The 27,378-nt window shown below is 41.1% G+C and overlaps 1 protein-coding gene and 1 pseudogene across 1 annotated transcript; both read right to left on the bottom strand.

The window, feature by feature from the left end:
- Positions 1-3,191: 3,191 nt before the first annotated feature.
- Positions 3,192-22,908, bottom strand: LOC134861657 (proline-rich protein 2-like). The gene is made up of 3 exons (XM_063879039.1): positions 22,498-22,908; positions 21,710-21,919; positions 3,192-3,961 (listed from the first exon to the last, which is right to left on the bottom strand). Exons 1-3 carry the CDS (start codon positions 22,747-22,749, stop codon positions 3,812-3,814), a joined length of 612 nt encoding a protein of 203 aa, XP_063735109.1. The 5' UTR covers positions 22,750-22,908; the 3' UTR covers positions 3,192-3,811.
- On the bottom strand, positions 4,844-7,579 carry LOC134861656 (nicotinamide riboside kinase 2-like; annotated as a pseudogene).
- Positions 22,909-27,378: the final 4,470 nt, after the last annotated feature.

The raw sequence follows: 27,378 nt of genomic DNA, 5'->3' as shown, positions 1-27,378 counted from the left end.
AGCAGTATATTTGTTTGTTCAGAATGGCTACTAACTTATAATAGATCACTTTCAACATCAATAGTTTTGTTTTACATTGTGTTGGTGAAGTAATATGGTGGTTTTGTTTGATGCCACACCCCTGCCGCGAATCGCCTCTATCTTATTGGAAATTCTGCTGAAGAAAGTCAGTAATCACTAAACAAACAGGGAAGTAACCCAAGCCTGGTCCATATCCTGAGCAGCCGTTTAACCCAAACACAGAAAGGTCAGAGCTGAACAAGATGTGCGCGCTTGGCACTCTCCAAATTAGCACAAATAAAAGGCTTATAAAAAAAGGAAAAGGCATCCTCAGTTTACTACCTCTTTGCTGATCCTCCGTGTTGAATCAGCTGCTACCATCCGTATACTGTTTGGAACAATATCAGTTTTTTTGTTGATATACAGATAAGAACATTTGCATGACATATTCATGTAAACTATTTTATTTTAATTAGGCATTCTTTCCTTGTTTTTATTTCCATTCTGTCTATTTTCCCTGAATGTGAAGTAGGCTTTCTTTGGGCTGCATTTCTTGTGTGAAAGTGCTATACACAAATACTTTTTAGGTATTCTTATTCAGTCCTGTTGGTACTCAGTTTACCGGTTGTCTTCATAATCTTTTTTGATCATCAGACACTTTAGATATAAATGATAGCTTTTCATTAGTTTCCCTTTTTGGAGTAACAACCATCAAAGCAATAATTTTGTAATTTTATAATAAATAAGGTGTAGGCTAATCCATAATCGGCAAAGTTACTTTAAAGTATGGATTATGCAACAGTTACTTTCATATTAAAAGCCTTCTTTCTAAAAGCACATTTCTGCGAGGCATGGTGGGGTTCGTTGTTGTTTCCGGTTTGGCTCTTTTTCTCTCAAGCCTCGAGTAGGGAAGCAACCACAGCGGTTCGAGTAGTGAAGCAACCACAGCGGTTCTAGAAAAGTTACAAACTACTTGACAAATGCCGGTGGCCTATTTCCAAGACAAATGGAATATGGATAATTTGGTGAACCAGTTCTCATCGCATACGTCGAGTTAGAGGTAAATGACACCCATTGGTTGTTATTGTTGGCTCCCAGGGCAGCTGATCCAGGCCTGCCGAGAATTATTAAATCATGGACAACTGTGCTTTACTGAAGCACTGAGGAGGAGGAAGACGAAGAAGAAACATGTCCATTTATAGCCTAAACTCATAGGCAATGTTTGGGCTTTTGAAAACAGAGTGCAAAATAATACACAAGCAGTAGGAAATCGGTCATTAGATGCCATCCACAATTTTACCCTGAATACATGCCTTCAAAAAAACACTAGACAAACCCAGTTTTGATTTGTTTTCTTTTTTTTTGTGAGTTTAATGTGAATAATTTCCCCTGAAACGTTTCAACACCAATCCAATTTTCCCTTCAATGTTTTTGCAGGATGTATAATAATTAAGGAAGCAAATTAAAGTAAAGCAGGAAGAGAGGGCGGGCTGGGCGGGCAGGAATCAAGGAAAAACATTTACTGTAACAGCCTAGGAGAATAGTTTCAGTACCTTATGACTCCCAAATACAGCAAGCTAAATAAGTATTGAACACATAACCATTTTTCTCAGTAAATATATTTCTAAAGGTGCTATTGACATGACATTTTCATCAGATGTCTTTAACAACCCATGCAATCCACACATGCAAAGAAATCAAACCATAGCTGTCCATGATTTAAGTTATGTGTATTAAAATGGAATGACACAGGGACAAAGTATTGAACACGCTTACTGAAATTTATTTAATACTTCGTATAAACGCCTTTGTTGGTAATGGCAGCTTCAAGACGCCTCATGTATGGAGAAACTAGTGGCACGCATTGCTCAAGTGTGATTTTGGCCCATTCTTCCACACAAACAGTCTTCAAGTCTTGAAGGCTCTTTGGGCCTCTTCTATGAACTCTGATCTTTAGTTCTTTCCATAGATTTTCTATTGGATTCAAGTCAGGTGATTGGCTGGGCCATTCTATATATAGCAGCTTTATTTTCTTTTTCTGAAACCAGTTGAGAGTTTCCTTGGCTGTGTGTTTGGGATCATTGTCTGGCTGAAATGTCGCCCCTTGTTTCATCTTCATCATGCTGGTAGATGGCAGCAGATTTTTATCAAGAATGTCTCTGTACATTTTTCCATTCATCCTTCCTTCAATTATAAGAAGTCTTCCTGTGCCGTATGCTGAAAAACAGCCCCACCATGGTGTGCAGCAAACTTTAAACGATCTTCAACATGCTTTTTCTTCAGCAATGGAGTCTTGCGTGGTGAGTGTGCATTACTTATTGTTTTCTTTGAAAGAATTATACCTACTAATTCCAGGTCTTTCTGAAGGTCTCCACAAGTGGTCCTTGGCTCTTGGACAACTCTTCCGATAATTCTTTTCACTCCTCTGTCAGAAATCTTGGAGGAGCACCTGGTCGTGGCTGGTTTATGGTGAAATTATGTTCTTTCCACTTCTGGATTATGGCAGTGCTCACTGGAACATTCAGAAGTTTAGAAATCCTTCTGTAATGCCATCAGTATGTTTTGCAACAATAAGGTTTGAAGGTCTTGAGAGAGCTCTTTGCTTTTACCCATCATGAAATCTTTCTTGTGTGACACCTTGGTAATGAGAGACCTTTTTATAGGCCATCAGTTGGGACTGAACCAGCTGATATTAATTTGCACTGACAAGGGGCAGGATTGCTTTCTAATTACTGACAGATTTCAGCTGGTGTCTTGGCTTTCCATGCCTTTTTGCACCTCCCTTACTTCATGTGTTCAATACTTTTTCCCTGTGTCATTCCATTTTAATACACATAACTTAATTTATGGACATCTATGGTTTGATTTCTTTGCGTGTGTGCATTGCATGGGTCACTACCGACATCTGACAAACCTTTCCTGTCAATAGCACCTTAGAAATATATTTACTGAGAAAAATTGTGACGTGTTCAATACTTATTTTACCCGCTGTATGTGGCTTTGCTGATATTTCTCTACTCGTGTTCACTATAAAAAAGGATTCTTCTTCAATAACAGGGTTTCTGCAAACATACCTTTTGTTACCTTTATTAATTTATGTGGTGCTTTTTCATGTGAGTGCATAGCAAATATTTGACTTCAGAGTTTACATTGAGAAATAAATCCTCTACATAGACCAGACAGCACAAATGTTTCTTTCATTCAATATGCTTTATTTATAAAGAAATTTCGTATACAGCAAAATAATGTGGCTTTGGTTAAGAAAAGATAACAAAAACATTACATGAAAATTAATACCAAACCTTACGCTATATGATTTAAAAAAAGAACCACTGATGGAACAATTGGCCACTGTTGCCATGTTTTGATCATTTCATCTTTTACTTTTTACTTTTTATGTTTAAAATATAAATGCCATTCTATTATAGCATACTTTTAAAAGTGTTAGTGCACATTTACAACAAACAAATTTGTTGAAAGGGCATCAATATTTTGCCCACCGTACAATCAGACAAATCAATTTCAATTAGGAAACAATAACCCAAAATGAAATCCGACAGTGTTTTGATAATCTTTTGCTATTTGAACATAAAATATAAGTCTTGGCATAATAGGACCTACTTGAGTGGAAGTCTTGATTCTTGGTACAACATTAATCGATGGCTGAAATTTGAAACATATTTTAGAATCAAAACATCATATAAATGTCAATAACTAAAATCTACCTGTACTTATGTCACTGGTGTGCTCTGACAATCTGATGTAGAAGGAGAATGGGGCCTGAAAATATGGGAACGGTGTTGCAGCAGGTTTAAAATGTATTTGCCAAAACCATAGCGTATACGATGTAGAGGACAACGAGGCCGATGCCGATTCCCAGGCCCACGTGGTTCAGGATCCTGGCAATCCTGCTGCTCCGCTCCGCCCCCTGCCGGTTCCCAACGTGGTTTGCTTCACGGGTCTGAAAGTGAAAAATATATTTTTGCAATGATTTATAACTGAGGTTTAAAAACAATCACATGCAATTGTTTTATTAATAAAGTTAGATTGATGTACTGAATCAGTGACAACCATACATTTGCACGACATTATTGAAGCACATATGGCTAACATTAGCCAGAGCTACTGGTTATGCTAAACCATGTAGGGATGAAGCAATATAACCTAGAAAGGTATTCAATAAAAAAGGTTTTTTCCTTATGAATTCAGTACTTCACTTCTTTTAACATTTAAGGTCATATGGCTAATTAGTTAGTAACTTGACATAAAAAGATATGAAGAAACACAAGCTAGCGTTTCCGGACATTTATACAAAGTTTATTTCGTCTTTTTTTCCCTCATGTTAGGTTTATTTTTTCATTACACTAGAAACAGGTTCTTTGGATTTTCTTTCACATATCACCCACTCCTAATAGAAGTCTGATTGAAAGGAGTAGAGTCCATGGGTAAAATGTATCTTAGACATCATCTCTTACATGCTCCGAATTCAATTATGACAAATTGATCAGCGAATAATGAAAATACAGTGCAGATGAAGCAAGAAAACGCGGTGATATGATCCTGAACCCAACTCAGCCATTTCAGACAGTGTTCATTTTGGCAGCTATTTTAGATTTAGTCTTAGGACGAAAATGGTTATTAGTTTTAGTCACATTTTAGTCCTTTTTATCCTTCATAGTTTTAGTCCAGTTTTAGTCGATGAAAAATCATTACATTTTAGTCAACTTTTAGTCAAAATGTTTTTCTCTCTATAAACTAATTCAGTTAGGCAAATACAGGTATCTGAAATTGGAATCAAGTTGTCAGTATCAAGTGTTGAAATTCGTAAAGCAACATTTCACTCTTTTTTTTTTTTGGCAGGAGGATCATTTATTGACATAAGTGCAACCATCCTCTGAACATACCCATAGGCTTGTGGGAGTAAATGTTGTAACAAAGCAATACATGTGGTTGATATAAAAACATGCCATCAGTTAAACATTTACAAAACAAATCGTAACAGTCAGCTAAATGAGCTGCCAGGTTGAAACTTAAGGCAAGGCGGTGTTTTGCTTGCAGGCTGAGTAAATGCCCCCTTTAGCCGAATGTAAGACCTTTGTTAGTTACAAAGAGTTCTGGATATTTTTCAGGATGTCTCCATAGACAAAGTTGAACAATTGTTCCTTTGACTTGGTTCCATCTAGCTGCAAGACATCAACATCTGATGACTCCATGATGTTCTTGTGTTTCAAATACATGGGCCAGACGTGGCCCTCGAACAGGCCGTGGGGGGGGGGGGGGGGGTCTGGCACCGCGTAGTTCCTAGAGCACCTCCTCTTTTTGCATTCTTCATGTGGGATGGAAATAAAGAATTGTTATCTATAGGTGTAAAGCATAAAGCCTTCCACAATGAGGATGTGAGTCTCCTCCTCATCCTCTTTGTGGTCAGCCTTTGGGACGATCTCAGTATCCAGGGTCTTACTGATGCCATTAGACTTCTCAAACTTGACGGGGATGTCCAGCCATGCATACATCGCACTCATCATGGCGTTCATGTCCAGGGCAGTAATAACATCATACTGCTTAAAGCCATCTTCACCAACTTCAATCTGATCTTGGCGCATGAAGAAGTCATCCTAGTGTACCACACAACAGTTGGGCAGGGTTTTGATCAGTCGGTTGGTGAGGGGGGTTTCCCTCCGTTGGTAACGCCGCCGATGCCGATGATGTACTTCATGGTTTTTGGATGGTCAAAGCTTGTAGACAGAAGGGTTCAAAACGTCAATAAACCGATTGAAGATCGCAGTGATCGGACGGGAAGAAAGCTTAAAAAAGAGAAGGTTACAACAGGAAACGTCAACTACTTAATTCCTCCATGGCACTTGAGTTAAGTGAGTTAGAGCGGAGACAAGGGGTTGTCACTCGGACGTGGTCTTCCACCTAGAGCACATTTCACTCTCTTAACACTTTGTGTCATATCTGGTGTTCTGCTATAAGGGTCATACAGATTCAGAGCGCCTATCCCTTTAAGAGAGAGAGAGGGGCGTGGCGCTGCACGTATGCGTGTGCATGGTAGAGCGAGCGAGAGTGAGCAAGCTTGTATGTGTCTGGAGAAGTGAGCCGAACAGTAACAACAAAAGCATATGTGTAACAGGTTTTAATAAATACAACGGCCTCCAAAAGAAGAGATTGCCTGTCCATTTATTTGGACAAAGTGGGTTATTGAACCCGAAGCCGGAAGGGGAAATAAAATATCCTGTATTTTGAATGTCCGACAGTCCACCATTAACATTTTAGTCTCGTCTCGTCAAAGAAAACAAAATATAGATTTCGTCATAGTTCTTATTATCAAAAATCTATTTTTAACTCGTCATCGTCTCGTCTTAGTCATGTAAAAAAGGTCGTTGACGAACATTTTTCGTCATAGTTTTCGTTGACGAAATTAACACCGCTTTCAGGTGGCAATGTTCTCCATTTTGCGAGCTCTAATAGATCTACGGCGACTTCTTGAGGTTTGAAAACTATGGAACTTGTATGCTGTATTCATAGCCAATGAAAGAAAATAGGCAGAAGATATGGGCCAATCTGAAGTCTCCGTCAGTGTTACGTGGCCAAGCTTAATTATGATTCATGACTCCGCCCACTTAATTTGTAACCGCCCATAGCATTTTTGACAGAACCAGGCAGAACGAAATCCGGTGACTAGCAGGCCTGCTCTTCAGACGCAGATGAATTGTGGAGCTGTTGCGGGAGTTGAGCCGCAAGCACACTGCTTGCCTCGGCAAAGCAGCAAGCTAACGCTATAAACGCTACCAAGCTATTAGGCTGTATGCACACTAACTTTACCCGAACTGTGCAGAAATACGGGGATGGTTTTTCATCACAACACGTTAACCTCTTAAGCCCAGACGCAGCAACTTGTAAGAAACAGCGTCTCAGGGCATGTTAACATTTAACAACCTATTAATGTGGCATACCCACTTAACGGGAAGAAAATCAGCTACCGGACCATATTAACCATGTTTACCAAAACGAAACATAATTCCAACACCAAGCGTCTAAATCAGCGCCGAACTAAAACGAGCTAACGCTACATAACACCGAGTGAGCTACGGCGATTTTTTTACTTCATGCTATCTGCACAAACACATATCACATGAAGCCTGATATTCCACGGATTCCATTGGTATGAGTCTCATCACTGTATGAACAAAACTCACTCAACTAGCAGCCAAGAAAGAGCAAGAAATCTGCTTCAATTTACAGACCCATAGCTATAAACAGTCTTTGCTGTTTGTGATCAAAAGTTGTGTTCAAGGTCATACAAACGCTCCTGAAGGTTAACCCGATGTCTCTGTGTCACTTTGACATGATTACTGATAATCTATCATTATTGATTTGTAATAAACCGGTACGGCGCAACAAGCGATGACATTTTTTCAGTTTTTTTCAGGGGCGGGACATTTGACAAATCTCTAAGCGGTTGACCAATCACAACAGAGTCGCCAGCTAACCAATCAGAGCAGAGTAAGATAGATAGATATGACTTTTATTGATCCCAATTTGGGATATTATTTTGTTCCAGCAGCATTAGAAACATAGAAACAATATACACAAAATAGTATACACATTAAGAAATAGAATACACATTAAGAAATAGAATACACAATAAGAAATAGTTAGTAAGTTTAGTAAGCTTTTGCAAAGGTGGGGGCATGGGCTCTTCAGAGCGTTTTCAGACGGAGTGAAAAGTGGTCATTTATGTACAGGCAGTGTGAGGAAAATAAAGCACTTTTTCAGCATTGAAGCATGAAAACATGTCATAGTGGAGCAACAAAATACATATATGGACCTGAAAAGTAGCATAATAGGGGACTTTTAAAAAAGGAAATATTAAAGAAGGTGGTTTCACTGGTGTCAAATATATTTAAAACATGTGCTTTTGGATTATTACATGATGCAAAAAGGGCTGGTCTCCATTTTAAAAGAAAGGTCTGAGTATAACGGAGCTCTGTGCCTTTAACAAGAGACCAGCCCAGAGTCTTGATCAAATAAAACTCCCACTCTCACACTGATGTTGTGTATACCAGAGTGTGTGCGTGTGTGTGTTTTGTAGGTGTCGTGAGAAGGCTGTGTTGGCTACAGTAAAGCTGGTCCTGCTTGGTTCTAAGACACTGCTGTTTATCCTGTTCCAAAAACGGAGGCTCTGTCCACACAGCCATGCACAGTTTATATACAGCGGGATGTACAATCCAACACTGTTCTTTCCAGTTTAAAAAAGTTAGATCAAATCGTTTTTATGTTGTTAAGCCAAGTAAAAGTTCCATGTATTGCTCTGAATTTCTGAACCATGTTTGGTTCTAAACATCACATAATAAAGCTTTACTTGCTGATGTGTAAGAAACTCATATATCATCTTCAATGTTCAAGAAAAAGGCTAAGATTTTGGGAAATCTTTTTTCTTTTTTGTCAAGTAACTGTTGGTTATAAAATGACTAGATTATTTTAGCATAAAGAATTGAAGCCGTGGGAAACAGCCAAGTCTGCATTTTGCTGGGGGAAACAGCTGAATTAGCATTTTGCACTAAAAGCAACGTATTAGGAACATAAGTTTGCATGTTATGAAAAGTTATAGACATCATGTTGCTGCAAATTTGGTCACAGACAAAGTGGTATGCCTGGATGATGTAGAAAACTGATTGTGTGACTCTTTTTGATTGCCAATGCATGGTCAAGCTTATTATATTATATGTCACAAGACCAAGCCCTGTCTTTATTTTCTGAAAGCATAATATTTTACAATGTAGCTGTAAGGACAGTGAATCACAAAACAATGTCAGCAAGGCAAAGCTGTTCCATAACCTTCCAGGATGCCCATGGTGTTGTTTTCTCAAGACAAACAAAGCTGGGCACTGTGTCAAACCCAGTTAGACCATGGCAAATTTGGAGTCTTTCAAATCTAAATCCATTTTGTTCATGTGCTGCAAAGTATCTGAAATGTTTGCCCTTCAAATGCAAGCCAAAGTTCAGTCTCTTACTTCTGACTTCATACCACTTGGCACCCACCCTAGAAACCTCCTGTGGTGATGAAGTGCAGTCTGTTGTAGCTCTCTTCATAAAAGGTAACCAAACCACTAGCTCCCCGCCTAAAGGCTTCAAAACTTCCATATCAAAGTGAGACCCAGCGAAGATCACAACACATTTGTCAGAGCAAAGCGTTTAAAAAAAGGATAATCTCTTAGTCTTAGCGCACGAGTGTGTTTGATTTTGTGTTTAACATTGCGACTGTGTGAGCAGTAAAATGTAGAAAGACCACCTAAAAGTTTCTAGTCACGTTTGCATTGCCTTATTTCTATATCTTTTCATCAGTAACTGTATAAACATACAACTCGATCAAACATGTTTTATGGCAACATGAACAACTTTAATGCTCAACTGCCACACTGTCTGTTCACCTCTGCTTCAAGTGTCTATGCTCAGCTAAGCTAGCTGTCTTCTGTCTATAGCTTCATAGTATAGTTTCACACACATTTCCCCAAAGGTCAAGCTCACAAAAACAAAAAGTAAGTTTTATTCTAATTTGATTTTCTGTTCTAACTTAGTAGTATAGTATAGAACTGTTACACTGTTTTAAAATGACTGTAATTCAGAAAAGTTCATTGTTATTAGTAATCTCATCATCGAAGGCCCATCTACTTAGAGTCCCTGTTGCTTCCCGTTAAGTAAAAGTATACATTTAGCTGTTTTAACAACTTCAGAAAGCTCAATCAATGTGTGCAAACAAGAGCAACTTCTTCCCAAAACCTAAATCAAGGAAAGCTGTTGTTTGGAGACATGCCCAGTTGTGCCACACCACTATAGGGTTTATTGAAGTAATGGGTTATCCACTTATCATTGTAATAAAACATATATGCTCATGTTTTGTATACACTGTGGTAAATTATTCTTTCAACATGTTGTTAGGACCCATCAAAGCTTCCTTCCCACTGATTATATGTTATATACGTCAATTTAAAAAATCATACAAAAAGGATTCATTTGTTGCAATATCTAGTATGTTCAATCTAGAATTGATTTTAAATCAATAAAAGGTGTTTTCCCATAGGTGCAAAAATTACACTAAAGAAAGAACATTTTCAACAAAGTTTTGGGAACACAACACGGAACAGGATTCCTGGTACAAGTGTAGAAACTAAACGAACAAATATTAAATCAGATTCATTTTGTTAATAAATCTAACGTTTTTCCTATGCCTAGAGGATGTGGGCTGTTATCATTTGATTAGCTAAATTAGACTTGATTGCATTGTAGCAGCAGCCCCGGCGTCAAGGACGAGATCCTGGGTGGCCAGGCCAGCCCCTCCTGAATGTAGGCCCTCCCAGGAGAAATCAGCGTTATTGTCAATGTGGATGTATATTATATTAAAAGTACTTGAGGGGCCAAAACATATATTAAATGTAAGCTGATGTAAAGACAAGAAAAGTAATGTGTGTGAATGTGAGATAGAATCGGAGGATGAAACCCTCTTTATTAGTCACATACATGCACACAGCAGAGCACACACAGTGAAATTAGTCCTCTGCATTTAACCCATCCTAGTACTAGGAGCAGTGGGCAGCTATTGTGCAGCGCCCGGGGAGCAATGGGGAGGGGGGATTGGAGGTGTCCGGTGCCTTGCTCAAGGGCACCACAGCAGGGCCTAGGAGGTGAACTGGGACCTCTCCAAGTAGCAGTCCACTTTCCAAGTCTGTTCGGGGACTTGAACCGGCGACCCTACGATTCCCAGTCCAAGCCCCTACTGACTGAGCCACTGCTGGACAGGTCTCTGCATTTGACCCATCCTAGTGTTAGGAGCAGTGGGCTGCCATTATGTACGGCGCCCGGGGAGCAGTGTAGGTAACCAGTGTCTTGCTCAGGGACACCACGGTGGCACTTGGTCTTTCGGGGACTTGAACTGGTGACCTTCCAGTTCCCAGGCCAAGCCCCTATAGACTTCACCACCACCGCCCTAGATAGTCATCGAATTAGAGCACGGCAGAATAAACGCAGGTCTTTGAACTAACGGAGTGTATGGGTCTGGTGGTCAGCTTTAGCAACACAGACATAAGAGGAGATATGGCGGAGCGAGAATATTTTTACGGCACAATTCATATTTAATCTTCAATATAAACATCTGTGTTTGCATTAATGTTACACATACATGATTGAGACATGTTATTTGCATGCTCTTTGCATGTAAATAAGTAGCCACAACAAAGTCAAAAGCATCAAAATGGAGCTTGTTTTTTCAACAAAACAGAGAGAAAAACAAGTCAAAAAAGGAATATGAACGGCCCCAAAAAGAGCTTAGCAGTCACAAAACAGCATATAAACAGCTTCGGAGGAGACACAAAGGAGGTATTCATCTTCTATCCACATGTCTAGTTAAGAAATAAAAAACAATGCCTACTGCATCCTACATTACATTTACAACTAGATTACAGTAACTCCTTAAATGTCAAGTACAAGAGTTATATTGTAGCTGCAGTAGTCCTGCAGGATGTGCTGTCAGCATGAATGGGCCTTCCTGTCTGTGAATTTCTTTGCATGGGAGCAGATCCGAGTCACTGTGAAGAAGGACGGGATTGGAAGAGAAGGGGGCTGATATTTGTGAGAAAATTGCAGAACTGAAATAAGCTTATGAATGAGAGGATGGAACAGACACCAAAGCCAGCAAAACCTTTCTCCCACACAGAGATCAAACCAATGTCACCATGGAAGAAGCATGTACATTCCACATTGTGGAATTTCTGACATGCAGCTCTGTGTTTTTTTTGTCTTCCACATTTTATGACACAACCCCCACCCCAAACCTTCAGTAGAATCCCAAATTTAGCCATGAGCCTTCATCTGATTGGCTGATGGCCAAGTCAACAGGGGGAACGCATTCCACTCTGCGACATTGATCTCTGCAGCTCCAGTTTACACACGTGTACCTATTTTTTGTACTAAACACAGTTACAGATGCAGGGACATAGCCTCCGTGTTCTCAGTGTTTTTTCAGATCATGTGGCAACTGTTGCTCAAGTGCGCTTAACAGGCTTGCAGCTGGTATCAATGACGCCTGCCTCATTGAAGTGAGCTACGTGTGATTTTCAACTTCAAAAGGTCCTGTAATTCAGCCTCAAAACCCAAACCTAAATGAGATCTTTTAAAAACCTCATTAAGTCTCGTTCTCTGGTGAGACCCAGACAAGAGAAACAAATGCACCACACGACATAATCAGCATTGGTGAAACACTGTGTATATATGTATTTTAAAAGGTTCCATGAAAGGAAGGCAAACGCAGTTATTCAACTAGGATTAGAGGATTACTCCTTTACCATTTGAATCTGTACGCAATATTTTTATACCAACAGAGGATCAAATTACACAGACTTACCACCCAAATCTGAAGCTCCTCTCCTTTCGAAGCACAGCAGGTTGTTGCCTAAAAACTCTGAAAAACCAACTGTATGCTGTATATCCAGGTCCGAATGAATTATATACGTTTCATAAGTTAATTTGATGTTGAATAAAGGATTTACATTTATCAGTGCACAACATGTAATTATTTGTCAATGATCTGTTACAGCTTATATCACCATCCAACAATGGCTAGATTAATTAATTAGAATGGACTAAAACAAAGTGGTCATGAAATAAGTTGTTTTAGTTGTTTCCTGCCTCACAATAGGACATCTAAAGAACTTAGTGGCTGTGTTACAATGAAATAATGTACACAGAATTCATAGATTTATATTTGAAATACATGTTAAATAGTAAAATTAATCTTTAAAATAGTAAGGAGACGGACTTCCGGGACGGCGCGGAGCAAGATGGCAGCATAAAGCAGAGCTCCTGAGTCGATCAGACAAGAATGCCCCCAAGTTATGAAAATATCGAGAACACGAATTTCAAACCGACACGCAATGAGTAGGGGACGAGGGCAGAGAAGTTCAAAGAAAAAAACGATGTTCAAAGACCAAGAAGAACACGAGTTTGAAGACGAGGCGGCAAGCGGGGAAAACGACGACTCCAGTCAGGCCCGGTTGGTACTCGAGGGACTGGCCGCCATTACGAAAGAGATACGTGACCTCAAAAAGGAGATGAAACAGGACCTCACGACATTCAAAGATGAATTTAAAGAGGAGGTGAGGCGAGAGTTTGCCGGCTTTAAGGAAGAAACTAACCGAAAATTGGCACAAAACGTTGCGGAAATACAAGAGCAGCGAAAGGATATAACCGAGGCACAGGTGCGAGTGGCGGAGTTGGAGGAGTGGAACATCGAGGCGAAGGAAGCCATCCTCACTCTACTAAAACACCAAACTTCAAGAGAAGCTGACCGAAGTGGAAGGACACGGGAGACGCTGTAATTTGAGAATTTACAATGTGGTTGAACGGGACAATGAGTCTGTGATAGAACTGGTGGAGGAACTCCTCCGCCGAGAGCTCGCGTTACCGGAGGGAACCAAGCTCCATATCCAACGCGCGCACAGAAGTCTCGGAAAGAAACCGCCACCGGGAGCATCTCCGAGGTCAATTGTGGTCAACTTTCTTAAGTATGAGACCAAAGAGAGCATTTTGGCTAAAGCCTGGAAAGAGAAAATAACAGTCGAAGGGAGACAGATATTTTTTGACCACGACTACCCCACCGAGGTGATGAAGAAACGTAAATCCTACTCCGAAATTAAAAAGGTTCTAAAAGATAAACGGATACGTTTTCAGACACCTCTGAGTAGGATAAGGATCCACTGGTCAGATGGGCCCAAGATCTATAATAACGCCGAAGACGCAGCGCGGGACATGCGGAAAAGAGGGCTGGAGACGGGGCCTTTTGTTCAGAAAAAGTTATCCCCCACTCCCACCAACAGGGAGACAGGGCCTATGGGGAATGAGGCCCTTTTTTGCGGGGAAGTTCAGTTTTTGTGTTCGTTCATATTTTGTTCATGGGGAAAACATGGTTGACAACATTACAGTGGAGGGGCTAGGAATTATTTCAAGGGATACAAACAATGCAACATGATGACATAATGGTGGTGTCGCTGAACATCAACGGCTTAAACAATATCAAACAAAGAAATAAAGCTTTATCTAAGTTTAGAAGAGAGAAAATGCAGGTTATTTTTCTTCAACAAACTCACCTATCACAGGAAGAGCATGTAAAGTTTAAAAAGCTGGGCTACAGGAATTCATTTTCCAGTTCCTTTGGGCAGAATCACAAGAGGGGTGTGGTGATACCGATTTCTAACACAGTAAAGTTCGAACTGATCAAAGAAGTTGGTGATAAGAAGGGAAGATATATCATGATAAAAGGGAAACTAGAAAACCAATTGGTGACACTGCTCAATGTGTATGCACCTCAGGAAAGTGGAAAAGCATTTTATGAAAACGTTTTTGATCTTATAAATCTGGGAACAGAAGGGACATTAGTGTGCGGTTCGGGATTTTAATGTGGTATTGAATTACGGGTTAGACACTACAAGTATGAAGAGAAACAAAAAACAAAATAATAGATATATGAATACAATGATGTTAGAACTGGATGTGCAGGATGTATGGAGAGAACTTCATCCACTTGATCGGGATTATACCCACTATTCATTTACTCATTTAATTATAGTCTCAGGTCAGGCAAGATCCCTCCCTCATGGAAAGAAGCCATTATCTCTATTATTCCAAAGGAAGGTAAAGACAAAGAATACTGCTGCAACTACAGACCCATATCGCTTTTAAATGTGGATTATAAACTTTACACCTCAATTATAGCTGAGAGATTAGAGACATTTATGCAGGATTTGATTGACGAAGACCAGACCGGTTTTATTAAAGAGAGGCAAACACAAGATAATATAAGAAGGAGCTTACATGTTCTAGAAAATATACAGAGCAAGGGGGAAAGTGCAATTTTGGTAAGCATAGACGCCGAAAAGGCTTTCGACAGTGTGAATTGGGTATTTCTGCATAAGGTATTGGAAAAATTTGGATTCAATGAGGAATCTGTGAATTGCATTAAGTCCTTATATCAGGACCCTATGGCAAGGATCAAAATAAGTGGTAGCTTGACAAAACGTTTCAGTCTGGAAAGGGGGACAAGACAGGGGTGCAGCCTCTCTCCAAGTCTATTCTCGTTATTTATCGGACCATTAGCCCAAATGATTAGGCAGGAGGAAAGAGTTCAAGGGGTGAAAATGGGAGGGGAGGAACATAAAATAGGATTATTCGCGGACGATATATTGATATTTCTAAAGCAACCCAACGAAAGCTTCCCAAACCTCATCAGGTTACTAGAGAATTATGGAAAATATTCGGGTTACAAAATTAATGTCACAAAAACACAGATCTTGTCAATAATCTACTCCCCGTCCCAAGAGATAAAGGATACATATAAACTCAATTGGAATGCTAAATCAATAAAATACTTGGGAGTAAATATCACGAAAGGAATAGACAAGCTATATGATGCAAATTACACTAAAATAAATCAAGAAATTAGGAGAGACTTGGAGAGATGGTCAGCTATTATTTTGGACTTCAGCTCGAGAATAGAGATAATTAAGATAAATGTCCTACCGAGACTCTTATACTTGTTTTAGTCTCTGCCAGTAACGATCCCACCAAAGCAGTTTATGGAATGGGATAGGTGGATATCAAGGTTTATATGGGGAGGAAAGAAACCTAGGACCAGGTACAAAACTCTGCAGCTCCCTAAAGACAAAGGAGGTTTGGCTTTGCCAAGCCTCGAAGAGTATTTCTATGCCGCACAAATCAGACCCTTGATATATTGGTGCAACAATGAGTATTTCTCAAGATGGAAAAGTATAGAAATAGGGCAGATGGACGCCGAAGTACGAAACTTGATATCAAATAAAGGCCTACTGGGAAAATTAGGTAACCAATTAGACGCCATAACCAAAACTACACTTGAAATATGGAATACTGTTGTTGAAAAGTATAAACTGGAGAAAGAAATAAAGATTTTGAGTTGGTTTGTGTTTGATGATAGGTTTATACCCGGGATAAATGATAAAGGGTTTAAACAATGGGCGAGAAAAGGGATCACAGCAATATGTACAATGGTTGAACGGGGTAAGCTGCAGAGTTTTGAGAAGTTGAGGGGTAGATTTGGATTAGATCAATACGAACAATATCGCTACCTGCAAATAAAGGATTATTTTGAGAAGGAGATAAAAACTGACACTGATAATGAAGTTGTTGAGGTATTTCGGAGAGCTTATGAAGGTAAAAAATGCAGAGTAATCTCAGTCCTATATAGAAGTTTGATGTCATGCAGAAAGTCTTCCTCTCTTTATATCAAAGAAAAATGGGAAAAGGAATTGAAAGAACAAATGACTGAGGAAGAGTGGTTTAATATTTGTAAAACGCAGTGCACGTCCACTAGCTCCAGGATCTGGAGGGAATTTGACTGGAAGAATATGGTCAGATTTTTATAACTCCAAAGATTAGGAAAGGAGTGGTGTCAATTCAACAACCATGCTGGAGAGCATGTGGTCACATGGATGCTGACCATACACACATATTCTGGTCCTGCCAAAAGTTAAAAGGATACTTGGATAAACTATGGAGGGATTTACAAAAAATAATAGGATATGGGATACCAAAAACATGTGAAGTACTCTACTTGGGGAATTTGACACAAGACATAATACAAAGAGAGGATGAGTATCTTGTTAAAGTGCTGCTATCAGCCAGTAAGAAAATGATTACAAGAATGTGGTACAAAGTAGACCCACCGACTGAGGAGCAGTGGATGTGCACCGTGGAAGAAGATGGAGAAAATCACACACAAACTGAGACTACAAGAGGCACAATTTGAGAACAAATGCAAAAAATGGACGGATTATAGAGGACGAGAAAAGGACACCACCATTGCCATTGAACAATAAGAACACTGATTTAAGGATTGTTTAAATATGTATGTACAATGTTCCCTGAAACTGTAATTGTTGAAATAAAAATAAATTTAAAAAAAGTTTTAAAAAAAAACAGTAAGGAGACTTTTCTTTAGCAGACACTTTACTCACTCACACTAACTGCCATCCTGCCGAGCCCCAAATGCCCTCAGCCATCTTGGCTAGCAGGTATGAACGTTTGTCTACATGTTACTGTCTGCAGCTCAGTGGTTTAACAGTGGGACCTGAATCCCCACAACTGGCAGCATAACAGAGTGCAGTGCTGTAGAAAGGAACTGCATTCCTAAGCATTATAATATTTACACTCATTCGGAGAGTTGTCGAGATAAAAAAACCCTCTTCTGAAATAGGATGTTTATAGGAGGATAGGGGAAATGATCTCAAGCTGCAAATATGTGGTTACAGACCACTGAAATACAGCCACAGCGCAACAACATGTTTTTACCCAAGGATGTCAAGTTATTTCTACATCTGTTAGAAATGAAAGTGTCATACTTGGTAGATAATTTCTATTTGGTCTACAGATAATGCAGGATGTGTTTAATAAGTGATTATTTTTAAATGGATGTAATAATCCAATAACATGGAAGAAGAATATTTTCATGTCAGTAATGTTATTTGCATGTAAATTATCAAATGTATAAACACTTTTCCTAAACTTGATTTCACTATGGTTGCACTTGCTAAACTGGTTTACTGCAGATTACAGACCATGGCTTTTTTTTAATCTGGATGTTCATTCACTGTCAAAAGCTAAACTGTGAGGGGAAAGGTCACCCTTGGGAAAAAGGAATGTTGGTAATGCCGTCACAGATGTGAAGAGTGGCTTGGAGCTAGACTCGCTAAATGCTGATGTCGGATCCTTACAAAAGAGTCTCTTGTCCGGACATTCCAGTAGCTGCTGTGTTAAGAACTAAAGTCTGAGTTCAACAGTACTAAGTTACTCATTTTCTTGACAGTATTTAAGTCTACACAAAATACACGCAGGAAATCAGTGCAAATATTACTTATCTCAGCAGGAAATCTTTAAAAAGAAATTGAAATGAAGCCAAACCGTTTTGTTTGAGAAGTCACTGAACTTCCTTCAATGAGGACTTAGAGAGATCATGTGAGGTGAGAAGCAGCCAACCCCGCCCCCCCCATCTCAATGAGAAACTGTTTTCTTCACCCTACCCTTTGTCACATTTTCAAGGGAAGTTCATTGAGACTTCCCTGTATTTATTCCAGTTCTTCACCCAAAATAGGGTGATCCGCTGGTTGTGTTGATAGTGAGTGTACTGTTTCCTAAACACATTTTCAAATGTCCTCAGGATGCCAATAACAGTGAGGTACCACCATCATGTGGCATTACTATGGTTACTTTATAACTCTTAGTATTTATATTTTCAGGCATTCCCGCATACTAAGAAATTTGTGAGGGTAAACTGAACATATTACTCCACTTCATTAAGGAATAACAAACCAGAAAAACATTTCATTTTTGGGAAACACAACTAACTTCATAAGCGTGATTCTTCCCTCCTCAAATACAGGTTACCATGTAGCTATTTCTAAAGGGGGCAAACTAACATTCAGGTGGCAGTAGGTTGGCATTTCTGCTCTTGCAGTGTTCCCTAACACTTAATGGCATGGCCCATGTGTGTTTACCTAGCAGTGAGCTCATTCTGATCAGAGAGAGTGAGTGAGTGTCTGTTTGCCAGATGCAGAAACACAAAGGATAACTCAACAGAGCGTAGAGAAACAGTAGGCAGAGTCTTACCAAAAGGAAACACTACTTTAAAACCTATACTCAAGTCACATGCGAGTCTGTACTGATAGTCAACATGATTCCAATGGTTGCCAAATTGTCCTTCTGTTTACAACTAATTGCAGTGGTAAAACTGCAATCATAAACACTTTTACTTGAGATTATCATCATGCAAGTCAATGTATTTGTGTAAAGGTGTGTCCACATACTGCGGACAATTGGTAATACTAAATAAACACATTCTCCAAACATCTAAATTGCTACAACACAACGGTTGAATTTGAATGTTTAGCCCCCATCTTAAAAATGTGGTGTAAAATGTAAACAACAAATAAAAAAAGTCAAAGAACTAATCCTCCTTTTTATTGGGCCCAAAGAACAAGGGCACTCAACACTTATACCGACACCCTTCCGGGTTAATCCTCAAGTAGATTTACACAACAGGTACATTTAACAAGTCTCATCAACCGGAGCGCTTGTATAAAGAGTGGAACGCCGCATGGAAGCTGCAAGCAGTTGCAGCTGTGTTCTTAACAGATACATTGATAAAGTTTGAATTGGTGATGTTCTTGTCACAGTTCACAAATGGAAATTGGTTGCTCTGATGGACCCTTGCAAAGGAATATATCATTTTATACATTTTAGGATCTGAAGTTTTTGTTGTAAAAAATAAACTATACCAAGACTTTGGATTCAGGCCATGACTATGTTTAGCAAATGTTGGTTGTAATATTCAGTTTTTGATAAATGTAAAAGCATAAACTCTGCAGGATTGGAGAGCAGTTTGAGAATCTGGCACACAGCCACACAAAGTCATACTGGGGGTTTCCATGAGGTTTGTGAGCTTAAGCTGAATGATTAACAAAACTTGAGTTCTGTTTCTTTAACCGTTTCAGGATCATGCTTGATCTTGCCAGCGAATAAAGATTAAAAAGGCTTCAGCACAGTTGAGGTATTTGAAGTTGTTTTTATGTAATGCATGAAAGAAGAGTCCATTACCAACGTTAATACCAAGAAGAGAAAAAAATTAAAATCATTTAAATATACTTCAACAAAAATGATCATTTCCTGCAATATCGTGAACAATCTTGAAATACAAGTCAAAAATAAATAAAGAACTTGTTAAAGTCTGTGTTCATTCAGTCAAACTGTAAGTGTTTTAACAATATCCATGAGCACAAACAAAGAGGGGTTTACCGTGTTTGGTTTACCTTTCATTGCTTCATAGTCAGTTCAGTTCTGCTCTTTAGGACACACACACAATCTGATCATTACTGGAATAGTATTGAAAGCAGGGGCCACTAAGGGTTGCTGGCTGAAAGACTCATGTAATGCTCTGAATTACAGTCTCAGTAGTCCATCTCTTAAAGCCAAAGTGGTACCAGTCAAATGACCTACTGGCCATAATGACAGGAAACTACATTTAGTGCTGCGGATAATAAACACAGATTGCTCAATTAAAAATGAAGAATGAAGGAATAACAAATAAGCATTACTGACCCAAAGACAGTCATAGTAACAACATGGGAGAATGTGTGTTGCTTTCAAAAAATAGAGTTTAACAACTTCTACTAGATAAGTATGCCACCGTTGTTTGCAGGCATCCAGTACTCACCCTGGCACAACACAAATGCAGGCTTAACACAGTATAGTACACTGAACTGGCAACATTAAATGAGTTGGTAAAATACTTAAACTCTGGCTAATATTTAAAATTCCATCATCACATGTCAAACCACATGAGAATTGTATTGCATTTAAAAAAAGAGACATTTGACAGCACATAAAGAAAATGGCCAAAAAGTCAACTCTCAGTGAATGCACTTCAATGTTATGGGGCCAAATAGCCTACTTCTTAGACACTAGTTGTTTTGCTTTTTTGGAGGAAGATTAAACACAGACCATATGGAAACTATCACAAAACCTTTCTTCAGAAAGACATGTGCCTTCCACATGCATAACCACTTCAATGTGACACACTCAAAAGTCACGATAGTCTCAAAACTGGGGAATCTATCCAAGTGTGGTGATGTTTCACTTTTTACAAAATGTCTCATGTATTCAACTACTTTCCAGGTTTATTGAAGGCAGGCTCATTTAATCTGGACTCGAGTTGCACAATACACTGTTACACAATCAACTTCCATCAACTGTAACTAGGAAGTAAACTTGATACGTTGATGATTGCCAGACAAACCTTAGAGGATGTCAAACAATGTTGAGAAAAATGAGATTAAGCAAAATATACTGGTAACCCAGGCCAGGGTGCTTCGCTCACCTAATACAAAATTCAGGACCACAAAACATCTTCTCTGTTGTAGGCCTGTTGTTGGCAACATCCTTCCTGTTCTGTCTCTCACTCACTCCCACTGTTCTCTTCCTTACAGAGTACTACCCCTTCCAGTAACTCTCATTCACTTCCCCAAACTTCTTAGTTTGTCTGCTCACACATCCACCAACCCACATTTCAATGAGTTTGATATGGCCAGGTGTTGTAAATTGAGTTTGATCATACCTAAAAACTGCTGTATCGTGTATTGCTTGTCAAAAAGTGCACATTTTCTTTACTTTCACTTAGAAGAAAGAAAATATCTGTGGAAATGTCAAAGTAAACACTTGTTAGTTGACCGGTTGCTCCTCAAATTATTTTATTTTGACCCAGTGAAATGATTAGACAGACAATCCTTGGATAGCTGCAGAAACAGGATTGTTTATATGTATATTACTATATATATATATATATATATATATATATTACTTCGTTTTTTTTGTATACCCCCTTTTTACCCACCCACCTTTCTTCTTTTTTTTTTCTACGCTCTTATCTTTTTATGTTATATGTTCTTGTTTATATTTGCACTGTGGGACTGCCAGAAACGGTATTTAAATGTTATGTATGTATAACATATGTGGAAACTTTGACAATAAAGTGGACTTTGACTTTGTTTTAACAGAGCAATTTATTATTAGGAATTTGGTTTGGGGCCATTTTGCTACATTCCATGAGATAATAAAAGTGAATCCAACTTACTGAGATGGAGTAGATGAGGGCAGCGATTCCAAGCGGCAGGCAGCAGCACAGCATGGTGAAGATGGAGTAGCACAAGTAGTCGTTGATAGGGTACGCCAGCGGGACCTGGGTCACATACACTGTGGGCTGGACAGTGACAGTGGCCTGCTGACCCATGGGGTATGGCTGCTGTCCAACTGCACCCCCATACTGCGGTGGGGACCCGTAGCCCTGCAGGCCACACAGGAAATACAGTTCAGACCACACTAGAAATACACTTCAGACTTACTTTAAGTACAGTGAAAACACGTTTGGGAGTGGCTAACTCATTTACAGAAAAGGTGGAGGCTTCACCATAAATGAAACTAAAGGATCTGGATCACAGCCTACAATGATGAAATACTCGCATGACATTTTACAATGACATTTTTTTTTAAAAACTTTGACTTGATATAAAAATATTTTAGTGGTCTTATCCTGTTTACCATCAGCTTTTCCTGCTGATTTCTCTATAAGTGTAAAAAAAACGAGACTTTATGTTAATTCCACATAGATATTTCTATCCCCAATATACAGAATAATAAAAAGGGCATACTGATCATCCATTTCATTGAAATAGTATCCTCACTATATCAAACTCTTATTTAAAACGTAATTCATGTATTTACAGCAAGTACTTATCAAGAAAAACTGATTAACATTAAGGTAATTGAAAAATGTGAAACTACAGAGCATTTACTGAAGTTTTCAACAAATATATTCCTTGTATAACAGGCTTAGGAATTATCCCGGTGTTGGGCTGACTATACCTGCGGATGTGGAGGGTATCCCTGGCCGGGTTGCGGGTGTCCCTGGCCGGGTTGCGGCTGTCCCGGGCCGGGTTGCGGGTACCCTGGGCCGGGTTGCGGGTACCCCGGGCCGGGTTGCGGGTACCCTGGGCCGGGTTGCGGGTATCCCGGGTACGGTTGGTCCTGGTAGGGCGGAGGAGGCGCATGGCCCATGGAGGACTTCTCATCAGACCATCCCGCTGGAGGCGCGCCGGCAGACTTACTGGGGTCCATAATAGAAACTCTTGGGCTCTCAGTACAGAAAGGTGTCTTACCGCTGGACTTTTTCCGTTGTAGAGTTTAAGGGAAACTTTTCACTGCTGTCTCGTTTCCTTTACTCCACCCCTGCAACTACAAAACCAATCGTTCCAGAGTGGGGGGTTTGATGGACGGGTTAACTTTACGGTGAAGTCCCGCAGAATGCTAGAGGAATCTGGGTATTTACTTTCAAAATAAAAGCCCTGTCGACGAGATGTGTTATTATTAGGCTTATTAGTGAAGATTTGAGATTAAGTGAAATTGGTCAACCCTTATGAATTCAGCATGGATCTCTCTCTCTAGGACAAACTATAATATATAATAAATATTATGTGTAACTACAACAGTCTTATTTTGAAAACCGTTTTATTTTGAAACTTTATTTTGTAACCGGATGTTGGTTTTAGTCTCAGACAGCATGTAGCTAGTATTGAGTAGAGGGAGAAGGACGCTTGGAGTTAGATACTTAACACACCGCCCCTGCCTCTCTCACTCATTGATGCTGCAACAATACTATCACGTGTTTAATAACTAATAAACCTCAGAAGAATTGCAGGATAGCATGCTCAACTGCCGTCCTTTTAAGGACGCACATCATAGAGCGCCGCCAAGCACTGTTCCAATGTCGAGAACACTCAAAAACTCCCTGTTTTTGAGAATTCTGAGAATTTTGAGAATTTTCAAGGATGCATCAATGGATCCTCAGTGAGCAGGTATACCCACAATCCTCTACGTTCACGCTGCGCAGTGTATTTGAAACGGCGGAATCCAGGCAGTACACATTCAAATGTAAGTGAAGTTAGTTTAAAGTTTTCACAAATATGTTGTGCCGTATTACGTTATTCATATAATGTAAATGCAAAACATGCATTAAGCTGAAAGACCTGTGCGATTATTCAAACGTTTTTGCAACGTATGGATACGTATTTTGCATGAATTGTACGCAACGTAGCTGGTGTATAAACAAACTACTGTCGCCAATAACACTTTAAACAATTACAATATTTACCACTGGCATTGCCATGATTACAACTTAGCCTACTGATTTTGACGCAGAGATGTAAAGATCGCGAGTGAATGAAGGGAAAGGAAAGGATTTACAGCATTAAAGACGCTTGCCCGCCACTGTTACTCGCTCACAAGATTACCGATTAGTGCGCATTTCCTGACCGTATAACATAAACTAATGATTATTTACTAATAATTCCACCTACGATAAAAATATGGTAGGTGGAAGCTTCATGACTAAGTCAACAGCTGGCGATGGTTACGTCATAAGACAACCCGCCTCCGACGACTTCAGCCAATAGAAGAGACCGGGAAACACCCATGTGACGACAAGGGGCCAACAGGATCCAGCCCCCCCCCCCTTGAGTTTTAACAACGGAGAAATAATATTTACACAAATCACGTATGCTTTTAAGATCTGTATATATTTATCAAACCAAGAACATTGTTCAAACACATTTCAAATAAAAAAAAGGCAGATGTAATTTCCAGAGAAAGTGCTGACATTGTATTTCCATTGCTTATTGCACTATGACTGTCTCAAAAGATCCTAATTTTTGCAAAACACGCTTCACCTTAAATCTAGCCTTGAACTAAAAAACGTGTCTTCACCCTCAAACAGGTATTTGGAGGATCACAAAAACAGTTGAATGTATCTTTTCCAAATGTGTTACCACTTTATAAAAAATATTTTCAGTCTTTTTAACTCATTTCAAAACCTAAGTGTAACCTTAACCTTTTCAAACATCCATCCATCCATCCATCTTCTCCCGCTTTTCCGTCAGGGTCGCGGAGGTAACAGCTCCAGCAGAGAGCCCCAAACTTTCCTTTCCCTGGCCACATCAACCAGCTCTGACTGGGGGATTCCAAGGCGCTCCCAGGCCAGCGAAGAGATATAATCCCTCCACCTGGTCCTAGGTCTACCCCTCAGTCTCTTCCCAGCTGGACGTGCCCGGAACACCTCCCTAGGGAGGCGCCCAGGTGGCATCCTCACTAGGTGCCCGAACCACTTCAACTGGCTCCTTTCAACGCGAAGGAGCAGCGGTTCTACTCCGAGTCCCTCCCGGATGACTGAACTTCTCACCTTATCCCTAAGGGAGATGCCAGCCACCCTGCGGAGAAATCCCATTTCGGCCGCTTGTATCCGCGATCTCGTTCTTTCGGTCATGACCCATCCTTCATGACCATAGGTGAGGGTAGGAACGAAGATGGCCCGGTAGACAGAGAGTTTTGCCTTCTGGCTCAGCTCTCTTTTCGTCACAACGGTGCGGTAAAGCGACTGCAGTACCGCTCCCGCTGCTCCGATTCTCCGGCCCATCTCACGCTCCATTGTTCCCTCACTCGAGAACAAGACCCCGAGATACTTGAACTCCTTCACTTGGGGTAAGGCTTCATTCCCTACCTGAAGGGGACAGTCCATCGGTTTCCTGCTGAGAACCATGGCCTCAGATTTGGAGGTGCTGATCCTCAACCCAGCCGCTTCACACTCGGCCGCGAACCGATCCAGTGCGTGCTGAAGGTCACAGACCGATGAAGCCATTAGGACCACATCATCTGCAAAAAGCAGTGGTGCAATCCTTAGCCGACCGAACTGCAGACCCCCTCCCCCACGACTACGCCTCGAAATCCTGTCCATGAATATCACAAACAGGATTGGTGACAAAGCGCAGCCCTGGCGGAGGCCAACCCTCACCGGAAATCGGTCCGACGTGCTGCCGAGGACCCGGACACAGCTCTCGCTTTGAGAGTACAGAGATTGGATGGCCCTGAGTAGAGACCCCCTCACCCCATACTCCCGCAGTACCTCCCACAGTACCTCCCTGGGAACCCGGTCATACGCCTTCTCCAAATCCACAAAGCACATGTAGACCGGATGAGCGTACTCCCAGGCCCCCTCCAGGATCCTTGCTAGAGTGAAAAGCTGGTCTGTCATTCCACGACCAGGAAGAAAACCGCATTGTTCCTCTTCAATCTGAGGTTCGACAATCGGCCGGACCCTCCTTTCCAGCACCTTAGAGTAAACTTTCCCGGGGAGGCTGAGTAGTGTGATGCCTCTGTAATTGGCACACACCCTCTGATCCCCCTTTTTAAAAAGAGCAACCACCACACCGGTCTGCCACTCCTTCGGTACTGTTTCCGACTTCCACGCAATGTTGATGAGACGTGTCAACCATGACAGTCCCTCAACACCCAGAGCCTTCAGCATTTCTGGGCGGATCTCATCCACCCCCGGGGCTTTGCCACTGTGGAGCTGTTTAACTACCTCAGTGACTTCCCCCCGTGAGATTGGAATTGATCCCCCTTCATACTCCAGCTCCTCCTCTAACATAGAGGGCGGAGTTGTCAGATTCAGGAGTTCCTCAAAGTGTTCCTTCCACCGCCCTAACACACTATCAGTTGAGGTCAACAGCGTCCCATCCTTGCTGTACACAGCTTGGATGGTTCCCTGCTTCCTCCTCCTGAGGTGTCGGACGGTTTTCCAGAACAACTTTGGTGCCGACCGAAAGTCCTTCTTCATGGATTCTCCGAACTTCTCCCACACCCGCTGCTTTGCCTCGGCCACGGCTGAGGCTGCTGCCCTTCGGGCTTGTCAATACCTTGCAACTGCGTCAGGGGTACCCAGGGATAACATATCCTGGAAGGCCTCCTTCTTCAGTCGGACGGCTTCCCTGACCACCGGTGTCCACCACGAGGTTCGAGGGTTACCGCCCCTTGAGGCACCTAAGACCTTGAGACCACAGCTCCCCACCGCAGCTTCGGCAATAGAGGCTTGGAACACCGCCCACTCTGGTTCAATGTCCCCAGCCTCCACAGGGATGCCTGAAAAGCTCCGCCGGAGGTGTGAGTTGAAGGCCTCCTGGATTTGGGATTCCTCCAGACGTTCCCAGTTCACCCGCACTACACGTTTGGGCTTACCAGGTCTGTCCAGAGGCTTCCCTCGCCACTCGACCCAACTCACCACCAGATGGTGATCAGTTGACAACTCCACCCCTCTCTTCACCCGAGTGTCAAAAACATGCGGCCTCAGGTCCGATGATACGATAACAAAATCGATCATGGACCTTCTGCCTAGGGTGCTCTGGTACCACGTACACTTATGAGCATCCTTATGTTCGAACATGGTGTTTGTTATGGCCAATCCACTAGCACAGAAGTCCAGTAGCAAACCACCACTCCGGTTCAGATCAGGGGGGGGCCGTTCCTCCCAATCACGCCCCTCCAAGTGTCTCCATCATTGCCCACGTGTGCGTTGAAGTCTCCCAGCAAGACTAAGGAGTCCCCTTCAGGAGCCCCATACAGGACTTCTTTCAAGGTCTCCAAGAAGGCCGAATACTCTGAACCGTGTTTGGTGCATAAGCACACATAACAGTCAGAGTTTTCCCCCCCATGACCCGCAGGCGTAGGGAGGCGACCCTCTCGTCCACTGGGGTAAACTCAAACAAAGCAGCACTCAACCGGGGGTTTGTGAGTATCCCCACACCCGCTCGGCGCCTCACACCTTGGGCAACTCCGGAGAAGAATAGAGTCCAACCCCTATCCAGAAGTAAGGTTCCAGAGCCGACGCTGTGTGTAGAAGTGAGCCCCACCAGATCCAAC

This window comes from Eleginops maclovinus, chromosome 3 (genome assembly GCF_036324505.1).
Source record: "Eleginops maclovinus isolate JMC-PN-2008 ecotype Puerto Natales chromosome 3, JC_Emac_rtc_rv5, whole genome shotgun sequence".
Taxonomy (NCBI): domain Eukaryota; kingdom Metazoa; phylum Chordata; class Actinopteri; order Perciformes; family Eleginopidae; genus Eleginops; species Eleginops maclovinus.
Note: the sequence above shows the minus strand (reverse complement) of the source record. Positions and strands in the feature narration are given on the sequence as shown.

Bases quoted from the DNA above. Each gene is read 5' to 3' on its own strand.
- LOC134861657 (XM_063879039.1), bottom strand. From the start codon at position 22,749: ATGGACCCCAGTAAGTCTGCCGGCGCGCCTCCAGCGGGATGGTCTGAT. The intron at 21,920-22,497 runs GTATAGTCAGCC...TGTGGCCTGCAG, and splicing joins GATACCCTCCACATCCGCAG to GGCTACGGGTCCCCACCGCA. The intron at 3,962-21,709 runs GTAAGTTGGATT...TTTCACTTTCAG, and splicing joins CCCTCATCTACTCCATCTCA to ACCCGTGAAGCAAACCACGT.